This window comes from Pongo pygmaeus, chromosome 4, assembly GCF_028885625.2.
Source record: "Pongo pygmaeus isolate AG05252 chromosome 4, NHGRI_mPonPyg2-v2.0_pri, whole genome shotgun sequence".
Classification (NCBI taxonomy): domain Eukaryota; kingdom Metazoa; phylum Chordata; class Mammalia; order Primates; family Hominidae; genus Pongo; species Pongo pygmaeus.
In genome coordinates this window covers 167081779-167104863 of record NC_072377.2, presented here as the reverse complement: position 1 = coordinate 167104863, position 23085 = coordinate 167081779, and the positions used below count along the sequence as shown (strand labels likewise).

Genomic DNA, 23085 nt, shown 5'->3' with positions numbered 1-23085 from the left:
CCTGTCATCATAATGCTAATTGGTTATTTTGCAGCCATGTTCATGTGCTTGCTTCATAGTGTCACTGGTCTGTGTACTTCAGTGGGATTTTGTAGTGGCTGGTAATGATTTTTGCTTTCCAGAAGATAAACAGTGCTTCTTTCAGAAGCTCTTGTAAGGCAAGACTGATGGTGGTAACAAATTCCCTTAGCATATGCTTGTCTGAAAAGGATCTTATTTCTCTTTTGCTTATGAAGGTTAATTTGGCTGGATATGAAATTCTGGGTTGGAATTTGTTTTATTTGAGAATATTGAATATTGGCAAGCAATCTTTTCTGGCTGGTAGGGTTTCTGCTGAGAGGTTCACTGTTTGTCTGATGGGCTTCCCTTTGTAGGTGACCTGGCCTTTCTCTCTGGCTCCCATTAATATTTTTTCTTTCATTTCAAACTTAGAGAATCTGATGATTATGTGCCTTGAAGATGATCTTCTTATGCAGTATCTTACTGGGGTTTTCTGCATTTCTTGAGTTTGAATATTGGCTTCTCTAGCTAGGCTGGGGAAGTTCTCCTGGCTGATATCCTGAAATGTTTTCCAAATTGGTTCCATTCTCCCTGTCTCTTTCAGGTACCCCAGTCATAGATTCAGTCTCTTTACATAATCCCATATTTTTTGGTGGTTTGGTTCATTCCTTTTCATTCTTTTTTTTTTCCATTCTTCCCTGCCTGTCTTATTTCAGAAAGACAGTCTTCAAGCTCAGAAATTCTTCCCTCCACTTTGTCCATTCTGCTATTAATATTTATGAATGCATTGTGAAGTTCTTGTAGTGTGTTTTTAGCTCCGTCAAATCAGTTATGTTCCTCTCTACACTGGATATTTTGGCTGTCAGCTCCTGCATTGTTTTATCATGATTCTTAGCTTCCTTGCATTTGGTTACAAAGTGCTCCTTGAGCTCAATGATGTTTGCTTTTAGACACATTCTAAAGCCCACTCCTGTCATTTCAGCCATCTCAGCCACAGCTCAGTTACGAACCTTTGCTGGAGATGTGTTCTGTTCATTTGAAGGAAAGGGGGCACTCTGGCTCTTTGAGTTTATAGAATTTTTGTAATAATTCTTTCTCATCTTTGTGGGCTCATCTACCTTCTATCTTTGAGGTTGCTGACCTTTAGATGGGGTTTTTGTGTGTGTGTGTTTTTTTTTTGTTGTTGTTGTCATCGTTGTTGTTTTGATTGTTTTTCTTTTAAGAGTCTGGCCACTCTTCTGTAAGGCTGCTATGGTTTGCTGGGGGTTTGCTCCAGACCTGAGTTGTCTTGGTTCTTCCAGTATCTGGAGGTATCACCAGTGAAGGCTGTGAAACAGCAAAGATGGTAGTCTGCCCCTTCATCTTGGAACTTCACCCCAGGAAGGGACTGACCTTTTGTTCGCTTGAACACACCTATAGGAGGTGGCTGGAGACCCCAGGTTGGAGGTCTCCCCAGTCAGGAGGAACGGGATCAGGGATCTTCTTAAAGAAGTAATCTGGCTACATTTTGGTAGAGCAGCTGTGCTGTGTAGGGAATCTCTTCAGCCCCTAATCAGACTGGGCTCTCCAAGGCCCAAAGGTTGGACTGACTGATATGCCCAAACAGCAAAGGTGGTGGCCCACTTTAGGCCCTCTGTCCCAGAGAGAAATTAGAACTCTGTTTGCCATAGAACACAGGCAGGGGTTGCCAGAGGCCCTAGCTAGGAGGACCTGCCCAGTGAGGAGGAATGGATCAGGGTCTCATTTAAAAAAGTAGTCTGGCCATGCCTCAGGGAAACAGCCATGCCATGCTGGGGAACTGCCTCTGACCAAGTCAGTTTGGACTCTCCAAAGCCTGCAGGCTGGAATGGTGGAGTCGTCCAAACAGCAAAGTCACAGCCTGCCCCTTCCCCAAGGTACTCTATCCCAAGAAGAGATCAGAGCTCTGTCCATAGAAGACAGGAGGGGAGGAGGGGGTGGCTGGAGGCCCCATCAGGGAGGTCCCACCAAGAGGAGGGATGAATTGGGATCCCACTTAAAGTAGCAGTCTAGCCATGTTTTGGTAAAGCAGCTGTGTTGTGCAGAGGTGGTGGGAGGGGGTCCCTTCCTTGTCTAAACTGTTTGGACTCACCAAAGCCCAGAGACTGGAACGATTGAGTCATCCAAACAACAAAGCTGGTGGCCTGCCCCTCCCCTGGCTCTCCATCCCAGGGAGAGTTCAGAGCTCTGTCTGTAGAATACAGGCAGGCAGCGTTGGCTGGAGGCCCTGTCTAGGAGGCGCATCACAGTGAGGAATGGATCAGGGTCCTGCTTAAAGGAGCAGTCTGTCAACATTTTGGTAAAGAGGCTGTGCTACACAGGGGAGTTCCTTTCTTGTCAGGATCATTTGGACTCTCCAAAGCTTGCAGACTGGAATGGCTGAGTCGTGCAAACAGCAAAGACGGTGGCCCACCCCTCCCCTTGGGTGCTCTCTCCCATCTCAGGTCTCAGGCAGGTTCTACCCTGTTGCCAGTGGCTGGCTGGAATTTCAAGATAATGGGTCTTATCTTGTGTGATGCCATGGAAATGGGGCCTGCAGGCCAATCCTGCCCAGGCCCTGGATTCAGCCCCCTTCCTAGGAGTATGTACAGATGACACAAGACCTAGAAATGATTTAGGCAGACAGCAAGGGTAAGAGAGTCCTCAGCAAGGTTTCTTTTTAATAAAAAGCAGCCCTGAAATCATTTCTTTTCTAACAAGAAGCCACCTGAAAAATCAGGCTGCAAGCATGGATAAGCAAGCCAAAATCTTGCATAGGTAAATGCTAGCAGCTGTGCCAATAGAAAAGGAATACCCGGAAGCCAGGTATATTCAATATGGAGGTTTTCTCTTCCCTTTTCTTTGTTGCTATGTGTGCAGTAAAAAAGCAGGCAACATGGCACCAGCCAGGTAGAGACCACCTCTGCATAATAAAAGATTGGGGTGAGATGGAGAGCTTCTTCACTTCCGATGCAAATGGTACACCTGGTCTGACCAATTTCTTGTGCCCTATGTAAATCAGATACTGCCTCCTCAAGCTCAACTATAAAACCCTGTGTATTTCACCACAGAACCAGAAGACCCACTCGAAAACTCCTCTCTGCAGGAGCGAGAGCTTTTCTCTTTCTTTCACCTTGAAACTTCTGCTCTTATACTCACTCCTTGTGTTTTTCCACATCCTTCATTTCCTTGGTGTGAGGGAAGGAACCTCGAGTATTACCCCAAACAAATGACTCCGCTTCACACACCTCCTGCCTTGCTTGAGTTGCAGTCACCTTTGTTGGAACCCTAGGGCCAGAGTATGTGCGTGCCTGAGCAGCTGCTCTGCTGAGACTCCTCCCAGCTTTGTGTGTCGGACCCAAGGCCCTTGTGGAATGGCACATGAGGTGATCTCCTGATCTGAGGGTTGCAAAGATCCATGACACAAGTGTGGTTTTCCAGGGTTGCACATTCACTCACCGCTTCCCTTGGCAGGAGATACGGGTTCACTTGACTCCATGTTGCTCCCAGGTAGGCCATTATCCTGCCCTGCTTTTCATCATTCTCCATGGGTCGAGTTGTTTACCCTATCAGTCCCAATAAGAGTACCTGGATATTTCAGTTGAAGGTGCTATATTTTCTTGGCCCTTTCATTCCCCTCCATGAGTGCCATGCACTGTAGCTGCTTCTAATCAGTCATCTTGGTCCCCCTGCCACATCTTTCTTAGCATATAATTTTGCCATTGTTGTAATTAAAGCAGACATTTATTGAGTACCAGTGATGAGCAGCATGTTGTGATTAAACTTTGTCATAAACAGATCATTTGGAAAATTATAAATAGTATTTTCTCCTCAATATACAAATATAAATATGTGTTCAAAGTGTTACTAGTGATAATATGAAGACTAATGTAACTTTTGCAAATAAGAATATCATATCCCAGTATGAAGAAATTATTACATTTGGAATTCTAGTTAAATTATTTGTAATAGTAATGAATTAATGGTCAGAGAAGTGTAAGTTCCTATATCCTTTCCCCACTGTGTTATTTTTTCCTCAATATCTCATCTTGCTCTTGGCCTGGGTCTTGCTCTTACTCTCACCCACTCTAAACATGTAAAGATGGCCTATTTCTTACATTTTATATAATGTGTATAAAACCATCAAAATCAGTTTTTGAAGGATATAGACATTAAACAGAATAACCAGAAAATTATCATCCTTTTATTTTTCTACCTTGGATTAAGTATTAAGACATTACGCAAAAAATTACAATAAACTTTCCAAATTGGTTTCAGTGAGGGCTTAAAGAAATTAAGACAATTATAAATAATTGCTAACTTGTTGTATTAGTCCATTTTGTGTTGCTATAAAGGAATACCTGAGGCTGGGTAATATATGAAGAAAAAAAGTTTAATTGGCTCATGGTTCTGCAGGCTATACAGGAAGCATGGTGCTGATGTCTGCTTGGCTTCTGGTGAGGCCTCAGGGAGCTTTCACTCATAGAAGAAGGTGAAGCAGGAGCAGCACGCCACATGGTGAGAAAAGGAGCAAGATACAGAAGGAGGAAGTCCCAGAATCTTTACAACAACCAGATATTTTGTGAAGTAGCTGAGCAAGAACTCACTTATCATTAGGAGGATGGTGCTAAAGCATTCATAAGACATTTGACTTATGATCCAATAATGTCCCACCAGGCCCCATCTCCAACATTTGGGTTCACATTTGCACATGAGATTTGTAGAGAACAAACATCCAAACCATATTATTTATCAAGAAAGAAAGTAATTTTAGTCTTGATCCTTGTTAGAATTTACCTGGCAAAATCTCATTTAAGGAAATGTGTTTCTTGTTTCTCCCCAAAACTAATTGAGTCGATTGGTTGCCATTGATAGTTAATTGCTAAATAACAAATCTCAGTAAGTTGTCTTAAATTTCATGGGGATTTTCAGTAGATACTGTCTTTGATGATACTCTCACATTAACATCTGAGGATTACTTTTGATTATGTTCATCAAGTAGAATAATGGTACTCTTCTGGGGGAAGATTTGTGAAAGGATGCTTTAGAATGTTGTGGTGATTACACACACACATACACACATATATATATATACACACATATATGTATATATATTTATATATATTCTTCCTTAAAAATAAAATAAATAGAATGGGTATTTTAAATAAAAACTTCACAAATAATAGTCCAGTAGCATCCGTTTGACAAACTGTATTTTAAAAACTTCATCTCTCAAGTGGCTGTTATGGGTCAGGCACTGTGTTAGGCAATAAAGATTTAGAAGTGTAAACTTTGGCCCTCACTTTGAGAAGCTATAGCTTTACAAGAAATGTTGCATCAAGTATATATATTGCAAATGCATGGATATGCATGGTGCATGTATATTAGCTTAAAATGTACAATTATTGCTTATCATAGACCAATACAAGTTTGAAAGCCCCAACTTTCATGGTAGCAGCAGGAATTTATTACTTTAATAATTGGTACTAATTCCACAATGCCAAACTAGGGAAGTCAACTATTTAATGTAAAACACCATTGAGAGCACTTTAAGATTCTCTATCGTTTAGTCCCTTGGTAAAAGATCACTATGCCTGAAAACCAATGTGTTTTCAAAAGAAATACATGTTGCCTGTGTAATTTCATATACATACCTGAAAAGACATTTATAATGAAAAAAAAACCTGATTCAATCCTCTAGCAGATACTAGCAATTTTTAAAAACGAAAAAAGTATTATCCTAAGGAAACCCCATGATCCACTACTTTATAGGTTTATTTTCTATATCTAAGAAATAAATCTATTAATATTAATTGAAGAATATCAGCTTAAGCCTACCCCATACATATATATATATATATAGAATTTGGGGAGGGGTGAGGCTTTTGTGATCAGATGTTTACCTCTGCATTAGTAATACTAACCACCCACTGAATTTCACATTTCTCACCTCTTTTTGCATTACATTGTAAATTCTGTAGGGATAGGGCCTGAGCCAATCATTTTTGCCAAGATATCTCCAATGCATAGGGCAGTTCTTGGCATATGGTAGGCACTCAACATACTTATTGAATTGAATCACATCTTCATTGCCTCACAATGACTCAAGTCTTTTTGAAGAAAAAAGAAGAGATTGAAAGAATGAAAGGGGAGATACAGAATCAATGGAGGTTTAGAAGAGAATAGCTAAATTTAAGTGCCATGTAAAATTGTCCTTCTTTTTTGTTCAACAGGGTTCACAATCTAGCCCTAATAAGAACTCAGTTTCTCCCATGACTTTAAGAGGATGAGAAAGCTGTCAATGAGAAAGTCATAGTCTTGTATACTATAAGAGGCTATGTTCAGAGTGTCAGTACTAAGCTAGTCTGTTTTCCAAATGGTTTGCTTTAGTCACTTTAGTTTAAGTTGTCCAAATTAAGTTTTAATTGTCCTTACAGTCATTGTGTTTACAGAAATAGATCTGTGGTTTTGCTATTTTCAGCCTTGAACCCAGTACAGAATTGTACCCTTGGGCTCTCAATGACTCAGAAGCCCTGTCCCTTTTTAAGTTCTGCAATAACAGATGAGAAATATTGGCTCAGAAGTTCCACCCTTTGTGAAAATAGCTCCAGGGTGCTGTGGCCTGCAAATCACTGACTGAATTGGCACCCTTGCCACAGGACTCACCAGAAGGGCATGTCTATTAACCCACATTAACTCCCAGAAAGTGTTGTATAAAGGCATTTGCTTTATAGTTTTAAAGCCTATTGAAAAATTGTTCAGGGTGGACAGATTACCCAATATAAAATATATGGATCTGTAATATTCCAGTGTAATAACTTTTAAAGACTACTTTTTCCATGGCATAGAAATCTATTTGAAAACCCTAAATTTCTTCTTTACTTCAGAAAGTTATGATAAGTAGGGTACAAGTAAAGAAGCTTTCTTTTGTACCACTTATGCTAATTTTTTCTGGATCATTTACAGTCATTTCTCTGGATCCATTCTTCAAAGTTCTTCACCACATGGTGTGCCCCATGAGGCTGACCTCTGGCCCACCCTATCTGCATTTCCCTGTCCACTAGTTTCCATTTGCTTTGACCAATTAGATATACTTTAGATAGGAGAAGAGAGAATTCTGATTACTTATTCCTGCTCTCCCTCCTTGACTGGCCACTGTTGGGCAGTGGCTGTATTAGTTTAGAGTCACAGCTCCTGTTCTACAGCTCTTTCTAGGTCCTGTAACTGTCCCTTCCTTTTGTGCTTTAATGACTAGGGTAGTGTGGTAGGCAAAATAATAGGTCCCCCAAAAATGTCCTTGTTCGATTCCCTGCAAACTGTACATATGATATCTTATGTGGTAAAAGGGAGTTTGTAGGCATGGTTAAAGATCTGGAGACAAGATTATCTTGGATTATCTGGGTGGGTCCAATGTAATCTCAAGGGTCTTTGTAAGTAGGAGGCTTGAGGTCAGAGCCAGAGGAAAGATGAAGGAAAAGGACTGAGTGATGCAGTTGCTTGCTTTAAAGGTGAACATGAGCCACAAGCCAAGGAATTCAAGAGGCCTCTAAAACATGGAAAAATCAAGAAATGAATTCTCCCCTAGATCCTTCAGAAGGAATGCAGCCTTGCTCACATCTTGACTTTAGCCACTGAAATTTCTGACCTTCTGAAACTAATTATGATAATGAATTTGTGTTGTTCTAAGTCACTGAGTTCATTGTAATTTGTACAACGGATATAGGTAACTAGTTCAGTTGATAACTGCTAGACCTGTTGTACTAAACCATCCTATAATTGGTAGACTTTAACCTTGCCTAATCTTTGTAAGTAACCCTTCATTAATTTTTCTTCAATTACTCCTTGGAGTATACCATTTGTTTTCTGCCAGGACTCTAATTGTTAAATGCTTATACATTTTAATTCAGCAAAGCTCATGTTTTAGGGATATATTCTATGAAAATAGAGGAATATATATATATATGCCTGTGACAAAAATATTTTTGTAATATTACTTATAGCAACAAAAACAGTTTTGTAATATTACTTATAGCAACAAAAATAAGAAAAATGCAAATTTTCAGAAATAAAGGATTGACTAAATAAATTATGACACAGTCCTGTGATATAATAATAGAAAGCCGGAAAATGTTATGTTAAATATCCTCACACACACATATATAATAGTGTGGAAAAAATCCGACTTCAAAGCAGATATATGTCCATATCTATACTTCTATTCTTCTGTCTAATCTGTGTGTTTAAATATATGTGGGGAAAAAAACCCTCAGCTATAAATACATATGGAGGAAAACAAAAATAAAAAGATAAATACTATTTTAGTGATTAACTCTTGCTAATGGATTAGGAACAATATTGTTACGTACATGTACACAGTTTTCAAATAGTCTATAGGATTTTTATTGGTAATTATAGAAAGGGGGATTTTGAGCAGTGATGGGACCTCCTTAAACGTAGAGGAATGCTTTTTACACAGAGAAACCCTTTTCTGACTTCACTCACAGTTAGAATAATGACTTATTCTATCTACAACTACTTGTGTGCAGCTCCATTAGAGTTATTTGTATTCTTTTCTGACTCCTGTGTCATATTATGGGCATTTCAGGGCAAAGCATACCTGAAATTTATCTCTTCCTGTACTCACAGGGCCCTATATTAGGCCCATGGCATGAATTTACTGAAAACTTTATATTAAACTGAAAGTATAGATGCTTAATTAAAACCTATTTGATGAGGAACTTAATTCCACACCCATAAAACATACAAGTCTCAGAAAAAAAAAAAACTACCGGGCAAATTTATAGAGCATGGAGATAGAAGATAAACAACCTGATTTAAGATGCAAATTGATAGTGAATTATTTATAATATATTCTTATTACAGCATTGTACATTTAATGTTCGTTTACAAAGAGGATTGGATGAATGTAAGTATTTAGCTAAGATAAACATTAGGATTAGGCCATTCAAAAGTCACATCAAGAACTGGAAGAGATAAAAGAAAATAGCATATTGAACTTTAGTGAAACTGGGAAGATCTTACAGACCAGGTAGAGTCTTTAATTAGAGACTCTTGAATCTGTTGAGCAGAGGAAGACATTCTAGGAAAATTGTGCTTTTTTAGAGAAGTCTCAGGGAGGAAATAAGATAAATGAGCCAAGATACCTGTATGGAGATAAGACAGAGTTTAATAGAGTCAGAATGTTAGATGGTAATCAATAACATCAGGCCATAGCAAATAGCAGAGAAGTGATCGAATAAAAGTCTGCTGGAGAAAAAGGGGCCAAATTCCCTTGTTTACGTAAGAAACTTAATATCATCAAGATAGGAATATTTGGAAATCCCCAGATGTTAACTGAAATTTCTATCCCTGGTCCAGTAACTTTTTTTTTTAATGAGAAAAGAGAGTCCTCACAAATGATGATCAATATTTTTAAGCAAAGTAGATATGGTTCTTGCACCCTGTATTTTCTGAAACTTCATATCCTTACTGAGGAAAATTACTAGCATCCAGTAATTCTTTGGTATTAACTCAGTTTCTCCTTATAATAAAGTCTGAGATATGCACCAATATTATCTCCATTTTTCAGGTGAGAAAACTAAGGCAGACAAAAGTTGACAGGGCTGATATTTGAACCTAGTTAATCTGGAGCAAGAGCCTCTGCTTTTCCAATTAGTTATACAAACCATAATTAGAGGAAACTATTTCTTTATTATCCAAAATGTGGCAAAAGAAAGTTACAACTGGATTTTGCAATTGCCCTATAATCTGTAACCTTAGAAAGAATCATAATAGTTAGGTCATTCCCCACCACTTTGGTTAAATAGTAGAAAGAATGAGGCTGCAGATCCTAGCCATGGAAACTTTTTGGTTGTCTACTGCCACATACCCCAAAGGACAAAGGCTAACTCTAGGTATGGAGTTGTTTAGATGTTTCTTTGAAACAGTATTCTGAAAGCAGTATGGGTAATATTAAATATCAATTGGTCATTTTACATGAGAAGGAATAAAATAAATACAAAACCCATTGACTTCCCTCTGTTACTAGGTATTCTAAAATTCCTGTCTCATTGCAATAAAATGAGTCAAAGTGAGATTTAGATCAAAGAAAGAAAGCATCCTGCAGTTTGGCAGATCCTAAAATATTAACAGAAAGATAAAGTATTCCAGAATTTTACTTCTAAATTCTGAAATACTGTGAGACACGGTGGAAAGAGAAATGCTCAGATGACCCCCTGATCTGTCATTAACTAGCTGTGTGACCTTTGGCAGTTCACTGATCACTGGAAAACATAGCCGAGCTCTTGGTCTACGTCATTCCCCCATATTCTACACCTTTGACAAAGATTCATAGTGACAAAGCATAGAGATAGCAATTTTTGACATAATCCCTGAAGACCACATCATTTGATTAACTTAATTTGACCTTCGTTGCAGACAAAAATTTTTGCTACTAGTCAGAATAATATTGAGGCTTAATACAAGGACTGAAGGCCACATAAAGATATGCACTCAGCTAAAGTTCAGGGCATTGAGTTAGACAGCAGACAACATCTAAGTGAAAATTATATTTTTATAGGTTTGGAAGGTGAGAAATGGATGTTTAAATTAGATGCAGGAAGACATGAGGGGCCAAGAGAATGGGGCCGAGGATGGTTATGGCAGCTGTGTTGTGAAGATCATATTATATTCCTGGGAGAATTTCAAAAGACTTCAAGAAAACATGACATTGTCTCTGGAGTAGGGCTAATCAACTTCATACGTTTGTAAATTTTGGGGGTACGAATAACAGTTCTTTGGCCTTAAAAATAACTAATGTAATGTGTAAATTTTTTTCCAATGAGACAGAAATTTCCAACATATAGTTTAAAAGACTTGCAATACAAATATTTCCTAAAAATAAAATAGAGTGATGTAGAGTCACTTAAAGGCTTATATGCCTAATGCTGGATTCTATTAGGGAAGCTAGTTTGTTAGGATGAAGGGAGCATGACAGCAGTGCATGGAAGGCGTTGGAAGTGAGGGAGAGAGCTTTTGACCATTTGTTGAGTGTCACTACATACGTTAGCATTAGTATATCTAATTTATAGCTGCTAAAATGGAGACTTCTAGCTGGGCATGGTGGCATGCATCTGTAGTTCCAGCTATTCAGGAGGCTGAGGCAGGAGGAACGATTTAGCTCAGAAATTTGAGGCTTCAGTGAGCTATGACTGTACCACTACACTTCAGACTGAGTGACAGAGGGAGACCCCATCTCTAAACAAATAAACAAATACATAAATTATTTTTAATGGAGGATTCTAAAGGCTGAATTGACAATTGTCTAACAACTGGTAAACAGTAAGCTGGGATCCCAACTTTGTCTGGCACTGGAATTAATGTTAATCACACCGAAATTCTTGAGGTAGAGGAGGCTTGAATTTTTACTTACTTTATTACATGTCTGCCTTTCTTCTTCACTCTACAACCCACACGTCTCTCTTAATTTTTTGAGGTGAAGAGTACCACCATGCAAAACACAGTCACACAGCTCACAGATAAATCTCACTGAGAGGGGATTTGGGGAAATGAGACAGGAAAGAGAGGTCACAATCTCTAAGACAAACAGTCCCACCGGACTACTGAGATGCCACCATGGATTAGAATGCAGCATTTTTATTGTAAAAGTCCACATGTTAGGCAATTCCCTTTGTGAAAAGGTTTCCAAATACATAGACAGGGAGCAGCTTATAATAAGTATTAGATTATATATAATATATATTCATATTGCCAATACTATGCACACATTGGAAAGCTAGCTTTTTGTAGTGTCCCCATTACAGAACACATTTCAAGTTGACAATGATACGTTTCTCACCATTGAAACTTGCCAACAACTCTCCCAAAGGGTCAACATTTAATATATTGACAATTCAAAACAAGAAAATAATTCATTCTATTTACATTTGTTTGAGGTTATATACTGGAGCACTGATATATTAAACGTTTGTAAAACTGGCAGCTAAATATGTTTCAAGATTCATCCAGATGACTTGATGATGACTTTACATGGTTTTATATTGACAAAGCCACTCTCTCTTCTTTTCTATTCTTTTTAGGTTATCTGTAAAGTTATACTAGCTATGATTTAATTATGACAGAGTAATAATTTCCATAAAAATAATTAACAAAGGGTGCTATTTTAGAAAAATAAGGATTCAGGATGAGTACATGAAGATAGAGCTCAACTCATCATGTTTTAAGTCTGGAGAAATTGCTTTGTTTAACTACAGTGTAATCTAATGAGGCCACAGTCATTGGCTCAACCTCTATGTGAGTCATTCATTTTTTTTTTTCGGTTTTTAAAAGCTAATCTTCAATACTTTTTCGCACAGAATACTACATTCTGAACACTAGTCAGGTATGAATTTTGCTTATTCCTGTTATAAGTTCACAAACAAAATTGTGGATGGGCAAGGACTGACTCATCCCCAAACCTGGAAAAATAATACACAAACTCTAATTATGCCCTAGTAGATTCATTTCTATACACAAACATAGGACATAAATATTGTTTTAAAAGGAGTATGGACTTTGCCTAAAATAATTTTTTGAAGATGAACATAAATAGCTAAAGTTCTTTGGATCCTACTGGTTATTTTTACAAAATCAAATATCACTTGACAACACCTATGTGAGAAGATGAATCACTGGTTTCAGGCCAGCACAGAGATTTTCCAGAAGCATGTGAGGGCAATTCACTTCAAACCATATTTATTGAGCACCGACTATGTGCCAGGCACTACACAAGGTGCTACGGACCCAAAGAGGAAATGACAAGGATTCTGCCCACAAGGCACTCACAATCACTAGAAGCAGATCTTGAGATGGAGAATAAGTTCTGTTATGATCTATCATCCTAAAAGGAAGAAAAAAATAGCGGCAAGCACATACAATTACTTTATACTCTAGTTATGAAATTGGGCATATTTAGAGGTGGCAAATGTTGATTATTCAGTCTATATTTTACTTAAAGTGTTGTAATATGTCATACAAGGAAAAAATAAGCTGTTCGAATCTTCATGCATGAGGGAGAAGGCAATGAAAATTCCTCCCTCCATTTCCAAACCCAAATCCTTATAATTACATTCAGGATTCTTTTATAGCCCAAGGACACAAAATAAAAGACAATAGGATGATAACTTCAATCCATTTATTTTGGATCTAAAGAGATGCATGCACTAAACTTGAAGCATTCTAAGTTATTGAAATATTTACATCATTGTACATGAATGTGGAGGAAATTTTCTTCCTATCTTGAGATAAAGTTGTAATAGATTTCTGGACTAGACTTTCATATTTAAAGTGAGTTATGGTTTTTCTTAAATGAGGGAGGTATTCTATTGGGATCAAATTTATCACAACTTGACCCAGAGTGAACATAGGGTACAGTTTTGGACCTTTTTTATCTAATTGCATTATGAATCTAGTAAGGATATCACTACTGTAAATAGTCAGGGCTTTCACTGTTTCATTTGCTGTAGCTGAAAAATATCTTATTTGGTTTGAATGTTCTTGCTCTAATTTTACTTTGCCTTGCAGGTTTGAAACACAGCAAACATCAAAGTTCAAAGTACACTAACCAAAGGAGGGCTGGGCACAAACAATATGACATTATAAAATTTACCAGGTTTGGACATAGAAACAAATTCAGATCATTGTCAACCACATAGAGGATTATTTAAATGGACTTAGAACAGACATCTCTCCATGAGACTCAGTGAATAAGACCCATATCAATAAAACCCATACCTCCTCACAGGTAGAGGTAGGAGACCCAATAGACCAGATTAAACAGGCAGAAGGCAGTGGGGAAGAAGATCCGAGCATAGGAGTCCATTTTGGCAATGCGGATATGTATCCTCCCATGTCTCCAAGCTCCTGTTCGACAATCTTCAAAACAGCAGAAAAAACTGGCACAGTCCTTGCCGTCCAGACACTCATAGCCGTACTCTTCATCTCTCTCTTGAAGGTGCGTAGCATTATTCATTTGAATGGTTGCTGATCTTGGGCGGATATCAATGGTAGGGGCCTGGGACGAGGGTAGGGAAGGAGAGGAATCAGTTAATTGTTCTCGAGAGATCCTAGGTTGTTTTTCCACAATGTCACCAATGTGATGATGAATCTGAAAATGGGTACTCAGGAAATTGCTATGACATCATGATCTACAATGGTAAAATTGAACTTAGAAAGATAGCACATTTGCAGATTTCAAATTTTGAGCTTAAGCAGTGCAGCTGAAAATAATATCATCAAGCTAATAGCTATAGCAAGGAGATTGAACACCAAAAGAACTCAAAGTTAAATATTTAAATCAAATTACATGGAATCTTATTCTAGTAACTATTAGATGTGACGTTGGTTACATGAAGGCATTTGATGGTGCTGCATGTAAGTGGAACAGAGAAATAAAAATGCATCAATTCTGAAATCAAATATTGTGTCATGCTTAGTTATAGGCAAATAGAAAACCCATTACACTGTGCAAATGTATTAAATGTTAATAGAAAATGTTAAAATCTATATAAATATAGAATTTTCCTGATTTTATACCACATGGTATGGCTTATGTTTTAAGGGACTATGATACTTTTTCTAATATTCACCATCTATAAGCTTAAGAATGTCAACAATGTTTACCTACATGGGAACGGAAATTGAGAAAAGAAGGTTACTACTTGTCAAATTTCCTGCTAGACCAGTTGGTAAATATCTATACAACTAAATGATATATTTAATGTTAATTAGGATGATTTCATTTTAGGATAATGTAAACAGAAATTCTAATGTCTCAGAATCAGCTATCATATTTGAATAGAAATCTCATTGCAACATATTATAGTAGAGCCAACAGGCCCAGGGATCACTCTGGAAATAAGGAATGGATATTTTAACTCAAAGCCTTTCAAAAAGAATATTGTTCTTACAGAACTTACAGGTAGTGTTCAGAAAAACAGAAATCATTAAGTTTACAAAACAACAATGCACCAATCCATTTTGAATTAAGATTTACAGAGTTAAATTTTAGTTTTAAAAGAGTACAGACTTGGTAGGTGTAACCAGTAAGACTCAATCCCATTTTCATCAGAAAAGAGGAAGCTCATTTTGGCTTTGATGGATAAAGCAGCCAGCAGCCTTCTTTACCTATGACATCTCATAGGGATTATAGCTTTTGAGCTTGGTGTAAGATTAAAACCTATGTGAATTAGTGTATAGTTGCTGAATCAACTCTAGAAGTCTGTAGAACTTTCTCCAACATATTATCTCTAGTAGAATGCTAAAATGTCTACTCATAAAACAAAATAAAACACCATGTAAGCATTAATAGTTAAATTCAGCAGTTGCATGCAGTGAATTTCCATTCCAAAAACATTATACCTTGAAGAAAAACATCCGAAGAAGCTTTGGGTTTGTAGACAGAAAAGAGAATTGCATTTGTTTTTAATAAAAAGGAGAAAAAAAGAAAAGAAAAAAAAAGAGACAAGATAAATTAAAAATACATTTTGAAAACATAGTAAGTGAAATGAACTGAAATTATAAACACAGAAGGAGAGTTCTGAGCTTGGGATAAAGTATTTGCTTAAAGTTAAGTGTAATTTTGTAATTACTAGTGAAATTTTTAATAAATTAATCTACAATTATTTGACTGAAGAAGCCAGAGTTGTTCAATTGCGAGGAAGTTTTCTATTGCCTGGTTCCCCTGTTTAAAAATACCATGATTCTATTTTCTAATTATCATCAAGGATAACTTAATAGGTGAGTCTTGACACAATTATCCAAAAGGCATATTAAACAGGAAAACAAACTTTCAGCTTCTCATTCCTAGTTTATTTTCTTGCTAGTTCTGATAAATCTTCTAATTACCTAAAAAGAAGTGCATGAAATTCTCAGGTAATTTCATTTTCTCAATTTTTTTATCCTGTTCTCCTCTGCCTTTTCTTCTTCTGCCATTTCCATGACCCTGAATAAAGGAATCTGCCTCTATCTTGGCAACAAAATCTACTCTGCAATGGCGTAGCTGACAGAGAGGACCAAGGGGCTTTTTCCAAAGGATTCATCAGAACTTGTTTGAAAGCCAGTCCTCATGTCCTTGTTATAGCTGGCAGGTAATATGCCAACTCTCAATAGAACCACCTTCTTGAGGGAGAGTGAAATGGAAAGTGAACAAGAGGGAGCAAACAAAAACAACACAACAAGGAAAATAAAACAAGGATAGAGAAAATGGAAAGTCAGAGAGAGGCAAAACAGACAGGGAAGGGAAGGACTGCATAAAGCATTGTAAATATTTGAGCAATTAAAGACAAGCATTTTTTTAAATCAAGAATAATGATGTTTCTTTCTTTCCATGTTCCAAAGTCTTACATTCAAATAAACACATTACTCTTGTAGTATTTCACTTGGGTTTCTGGAGCTGCATCAGAATACAACCTAGAATCAGCTAAATTCCTTCCTTACAATTCAACCTCCAAAGTCTCTGGGTTGTATAGCTAGAAAGTATTATGGCTCTCAAAGCAGAAGGCCACGATCCAGGATTGTCAGGTGATTCTCTTTGCCCATATCTTGGAAGGGAATGGACCTTAACTTTCATGGGGACTTCTAAGAGCCAGCCACTTTGTTCAGGTGTGTAAATGGGTAACAACTGTGTGCTCTCCTCAACACTCACAATAAAAAACAGTTGCATTTGTGTTTGTGCCTCATCCTCACTATTTAAAGTTTGGTGGCAAGTAGAAGTCATCCTCCCTGTTTTCAAATTGTGACACTGAAATCAATCCAGGCTGATAACTGTATAAATCATCAATATCAACTATCATCACCAACTACTAATGTTAAGTACATTCATGTGTAGAGTACTATGTAATATTTTGGGATTTTTTGTTTTGCCCTTCATTGCCACATTTATTTCTCATAGCAGCCCCATAAGACAAGTGTTTTTAAATAATAGATATATAAAACACACAAGAAGGCTAACTAACTTGCCCATATAATAGTAAATCATTTGTTTTTAAAACAGAAAGATACATTTTGAGAATGAAATCAATAGAAATGCTCTGATGACAATACCCACACTCCACCTCCACACACACACTAAATCATTTGCAAAAATGTAGTCAGCCTTGAAATTTCAAGGACCTTATAGCTTCCTAGTGTAATGCCTTAGATGGAAGTTTTAATTTAAAACATCAGTAATTTAATAATATTATCATGGCCAGACGCGGTGGCTCACCCCTCTAATCCTAGCACTTTGGGAGGCCAAGACAGGTGGATCACCTGAGGTCAGGCATTTGAGACCAGACTGACCAATATGGTGAAACCCCGTCTGTACTAAAAATACAAAAATTAGCCAGGCGTGGTGGTGTGCGCCTATAGTCCCAGCTACTCAGGAGGCTGAGGCAGGAAAATTGCCTGAACCCAGGAGGCAGAGGTTGCAGTAAGCCGAGATCCCGCCACTGCACTCCAGCCTGAGCAACAGAGCGACACTCCATCTCAAAAAATCAGTGAAACCTGGAATAATAGCAACAAGAAGAAGGTCGCATTTCTCAAAAATGGCTTTAGTCTCCACAAAATAAAGAGAGCAAGTAGTTATATTTGCATAAGAATTCTGACATAGAAAAATAGAAGCAGACTCAAGTCTCTCTCAAGTAACTAATGACCGTAAATGAATCATTATGGCCTGGCTAAACTCATACATGGTGTTTTCATCTTGGAGCCCAAACTGCTGAGCCTTAGCCTGCAGATAGGCTAATGAAAACAAACTCAACTGAAATCATTAAAATTTCAGTGGTCCCAATGGAAAATGATACATACAGGGTTTTTCTTCTTTTTATCTTTGTCCTTGCTTGGTTTCCGGTTGCTGACAAAATAATGCAAGGTGCCATACTCCACCAGAGCAGAGAAGACAAAGATGAAACAAACAGATACAAAGAGATCCATCGCTGTGACATAGGAGACCTTGGGGAGCGATTTCCGGGCAATGGTGCTGAGGGTGGTCATTGTCAGGACAGTGGTGATACCTGAAGAGAGGTGTAATGAAACAGGTCATGTGATTGCATAAGCAAGTTGGGTAACTGAGTCACTCGTGAGACTACATTGTTTCACGACTTCTGACGGGCAGTTTCAGCAATGGGAAAGGAGGTATAAGTGGATTTAATTCACTCTATTTACAAATATTTATTGCCTGTCTACTATGTATCAGTTGAAATGAGAAACACTGATGAATAGATTTGGTCTGGCCTTTATGTTCCTTATATTTTAGTGAGAGAGATATACTGTGAATCATGTCAGCAGAGAAAAGTATAATGTCACAGTATGGTATGTGCCATGGAGAATACAGGGATGGGGAGAAGCTAGTTAGATGGAATGCTCAGAGAAGAACTTTTTGAGGAGTTGATGTTTAAAGTAAAGATTAAAATGTAAGAAGAAACTAACCTTTTGATTATTATTAAATTAAGGGAGGGTTCTGAGAAAGAGAAATCTTGTCTGTTTTTTAAATTTTTAGAAGACCTGGAACCTGCGGAGGGACAAGGGGATTAAAATTATTTTGATAAAAAGGAAGTTATAAAATGTGGCACATGCAGACACTTTACATTTTATTCCAAGTGCAAGGAGAAATTATTCAAAGATGCTAAATAGAGGAGGTGGGTTATGTGTAAGTGACACGCTCTGATTGATGGATTCTTTTTAGATTATTATAGGATTAAAATAAGTGTCTTAGAAGTAACATAATAGGTAATATTTACTGAAAACTTCCTTCTGCCAAGGGCAATGATAAGCGCTTCATATACATCGTTTCTTTGAATCTTCACAGCAGGTATTTTCATTCTGAATTTATAGATCAGAAGAACAAGGCTAAAGGACCAGTACCACATCCAATAGTTGGTAAGTAGCGGACAGAATTGAACACAGAAATTACATGAGTGATTTCAAAGCTCATACCTTACTAATTATACAACAGCACCTATCCAAATCTGTCCTCTCCAGTGGTTATTTAGTGACAGGGAACAATGTCAAGACAACCTATATTTATCAACCAGAGAAGGATGAGGAGCTCTCTTTTTTATTATTATTATTATTATTATACTTTAGGTTTTAGGGTACATGTGTGCAATGTGCAGGTTAGTTACATATGTATACATGTGCCATGCTGGTGCTCTGCACCCACTAACTCGTCATCTAGCATTAGGTATATCTCCCAATGCTATCCCTCCCCCCTCCCCCTACCCCACAACAGTCCCCAGAGTGTGATGTTCCCCTTCCTGTGTCCATGTGTTCTCATTGTTCAATTCCCACCTATGAGTGAGAATATGTGGTGTTTGGTTTTTTGTTCTTGCAATAGTTTACTGAGAATGATGATTTCCAACTTCATCCATGTCCCTACAAAGGACATGAACTCATCATTTTTTGTGGTTGCATAGTATTCCATGGTGTATATGTGCCACATTTTCTTAATCCAGTCTATCATTGTTGGACATTTGGATTGGTTCTAAGTCTTTGCTATTGTGAATAATGCCGCAATAAACATACATGTGCATGTGTCTTTATAGCAGCATGATTTATAGTCCTTTGGGTATATACCCAGTAATGGGATGGCTGGGTCAAATGGAATTTCTAGTTCTAGATCCCTGAGGAATCACCACACTGACTTCCACAAGGGTTGAACTAGTTTACAGTCCCAGCAACAGTGTAAAAGTGTTCCTATTTCTCCACATCCTCTCCAGCACCTGTTGTTTCCTGACTTTTTAATGATTGCCATTGTAACTGGTGTGAGATGGTATCTCATTGTGGTTTTGATTTGCATTTCTCTGATGGCCAGTGATGGTGAGCATTTTTTCATGTGTTTTTTGGCTGCATAAATGTCTTCTTTTGAAAAGTGTCTGTTCATATCCTTCGCCCACTTTTTGATGGGGTTGTTTGTTTTTTTCTTGTAAATTTGTTGGAGTTCATTGTAGATTCTGGATATTAGCCCTTTGTCAGATGAGTAGGTTGCGAAAATTTTCTCTCATTTTATAGGTTGCCTGTTCACTCTGATGGTAGTTTCTTTTGCTGTGCAGAAGCTCTTTAGTTTAATTAGATCCCATTTGTCAATTTTGGCTTTTGTTGCCATTGCTTTTGGTGTTTTAGACATGAAGTCCTTGCCCATTCCTATGTCCTGAATGGTAATGCCTAGGTTTTCTTCTAGGGTTTTTATGGTTTTAGGTCTAACGTTTAAGTCTTTAATCCATCTTGAATTGATTTTTGTATAAGGTGTAAGGAAGGGATCCAGTTTCAGCTTTCTCTATATGGCTAGCCAGTTTTCCCAGCACCATTTATTAAATAGGGAATCCTTTCCCCATTTCTTGTTTTTCTCAGGTTTGTCAAAGATCAGATAGTTGTAGATATGTGGTGTTATTTCTCCTTAGCGCAGTAGGCAGCACGTCAGTCTCATAATCTGAAGGTCCTGAGGAGCTCTCTCATGTAAAAGTTGTGTTATTTATACTAAAGGCAAAATGGATTCAGTATTCAAATAGGTTCTAGCTCTTGCTATAGGAACTTAAGTCATCTTAACACTCTAGGCCTCAGTTTTCTCATCTGTGGGACTAATTCTTTGAAGGTCCACCTAGCTTACCATTCTATGATTCTAGTTTGGCATTTCTAATCCTGAGTGGAGGCATCTTTCTGTACTCTAAAAGCAATAATCCCACACTTTTACCAGGTTTTGTTATTTATATTTCTTACGGGGGACAGAAAAGAAAAATAAAGTTTGCATTATTTAATGATGTGCAATTCTGACTATTACTGCTAACCAAGAGACTTCTAGGGGACAGTCAGATTCTCCTCTGTCAAACGGAAGTGCTAGGGAAACTTCGAAACAGGTCGGGCCAGGCATGGTGGCTCACACCTGAAATCCCAGTACTTTGGGAGGCCGAGGCGGGTGGATCAGGAGGTCAGGAATTTGAGTCCAGCCTGACCAACATGGTGAAACCTCGTCTCTACTAAAAATACAAAAAATTAGCTGGGCTTGGTGGTGGGTGCCTGTAATCCCAGCTACTCGAGGGGCCGAGGCAGGAGAATCACTTGAACCCAGGAGGCGGGGGTTGAAATGAGCTGAAATCGTGGCATTGCACGCCAGCCTGGGTGACAAGAGTAAAAACTCTGTCAAAAAGAAAGACAGATAGACAGACAGACAGAAAGAGAGAGAGAGGAAGGAAGGAGGGAAGGAAGGAAGGAAGAAAGGAAGGAAGGATGGAAGGAAAGAAAGAAAAAGAGAAAGAAAGGAAAGGGAGAGAAAGAAAGAGATAGAGAGACTTGGAAGGCAAGAGAAGATGAAGATACTGAGAAAAGCACCAGTGTCATACAGGAAAAGAGGTAAAGCTTTTATTCTCTAATAAGTAGGTAACTGGTAGAATATGCTTAGAAGAAAACTGAGAAAAGCAAAAACACTCTTGAATAAAGGATAAGTAAGAGGAAATAAAATTACTGTTATCTTCCTAATCAGTTCAAGTCTTTGTCCGAGCCATTTTTGAAGAGTTTAGCTACATTTCCAAGAACCATGTGGTTCTCTTGGGTCATTTAATTGTAGCTTAATATGAAAGTTTCCTAAATACATACTTGTTATGAAATTCCAGAGAGTGGAAAGACTGGTGTTGGTTTAAATAACTATAGAGGAAGGGTAGCCTTTAATACAGGAAAGAGATGATCAAGGGAACTATGTTTATAAATACCATTGGCCCTTTTCTATACTATTCCTGATTATGTAATAACCAATCTCCCTTTCTAGTCTGTATACTCTATGAAAACAGAATCTGTCTTGATGACTACCATAACCCCACAGTGGAGCATCGTGCTGGGGCTCAATAAATGTTTGTTCAATGAATGTGTGAAACAATGAATCAATGCATAGTATATACAAGAAAGATCAAAGATGCTCAGTCTACATTTGAGAATAGGAATCCATAATTATGACTTTTGGGAGATATTTTTAATTGCAAACAAAGTAGTTAAGATTTATTGATCTTTTCCTTTGGCCAGATACTGTGTCAAGCACTTTCTCTCTATTATCTCACAAGATCCTCTTAATGATTCTATAATGTAAGTATTATTATTACTATTATTATTATTATTTTTACAGGTGACAAACACTGAGCATTGGAAGAATAAAAACTTGTTCAAGATAGTAAGTGGTAGAGATGAGATAGAAACCTAGGCAGCCCGACTTCAAATGCTGTGCTCTGAACCACAGTATTTTAGCTCCACAAATACATGAAAAATATGTGGCACGAAGTGCCAGACAGATGGGACCTATTGTAGATTCCTGACTGGGGAGGTGATACGGGTCTGGCATCTTCCATATTATCATGGTAGAATCTTAGGGAGGTTTGAGATCCTCATCTACAAACTGGGAGTGGTGGTCATCTAACCTTGCAGCACCTCTACTTCCTTAGCTCAGCTCTAAAAATTGTGATAATAATGATCATTACAGCAACTTCTACATGCAGGTGTTGTGAAGAAGAGAAAAGACATCGAGACCATATTGAGCATTCCTGACTTACAAATTACAAACAAGTAGAAGCACCTATCTGCTATTTGCTCAAGGGCCTCTCGCTCATTCCAAAACTCACTCACTTTGATCCCTTCTTCCACCATGATCCTTTGCCAGTGAATACTTATTTACTGAGTGGGTTAAATGAGTTACCCAAGAAGTCATGAGAGAGATTTTGGCCAGCAAGAATCCAGGCTTCAAAGGAGAGATTGATTGGAAATCTCTTCCTTAAAATGTTTTTGGGAAGAGGGTGGATTAGAATACATCAATGTATTTGCTCCAGCCATACATAAGTGTTTACATCAATTGAACAATTATTTGAGGTACCAGCCATGTTCCAGGCACTGTACTAGAGATGTACAAGACTGACAGTCTGATGAGAGACATAGAAGCTTGTAATGCAGTATGTATCTGTTCATAGTGACAAGTAATAGTCCTAAAGTAATAGGCTCAAAATATTTGGGGTTTGTTTCAGCATGTAGCATTAGACAAGATATTTTAATTTTTGAGAAGGACTTGTAGCACAAAGTACC

The 23085-nt window shown here is 37.8% G+C and overlaps 1 protein-coding gene across 3 annotated transcripts in view; it reads right to left on the bottom strand.

Moving 5' to 3' along the window:
• Window positions 1–11636: 11636 nt before the first annotated feature.
• The window catches only part of GABRG2 (gamma-aminobutyric acid type A receptor subunit gamma2), a 93111-nt gene continuing 81662 nt past the window's right edge, over window positions 11637–23085 (bottom strand). For 2 of the 3 annotated variants that reach the window (XM_054489352.2, XM_054489350.2), the window contains exons 8-10: window positions 17842–18047; window positions 15415–15438; window positions 11637–14068 (exon numbers count right to left, since the gene is read on the bottom strand). In XM_054489352.2, the coding sequence (XP_054345327.1) occupies window positions 13793–14068; window positions 15415–15438; window positions 17842–18047 (506 nt within the window). In that variant the 3' untranslated portion in view covers window positions 11637–13792. The remainder of the gene's footprint in view (window positions 14069–15414; window positions 15439–17841; window positions 18048–23085) is intronic. The other variant, XM_054489351.2, reaches the window with a different exon arrangement.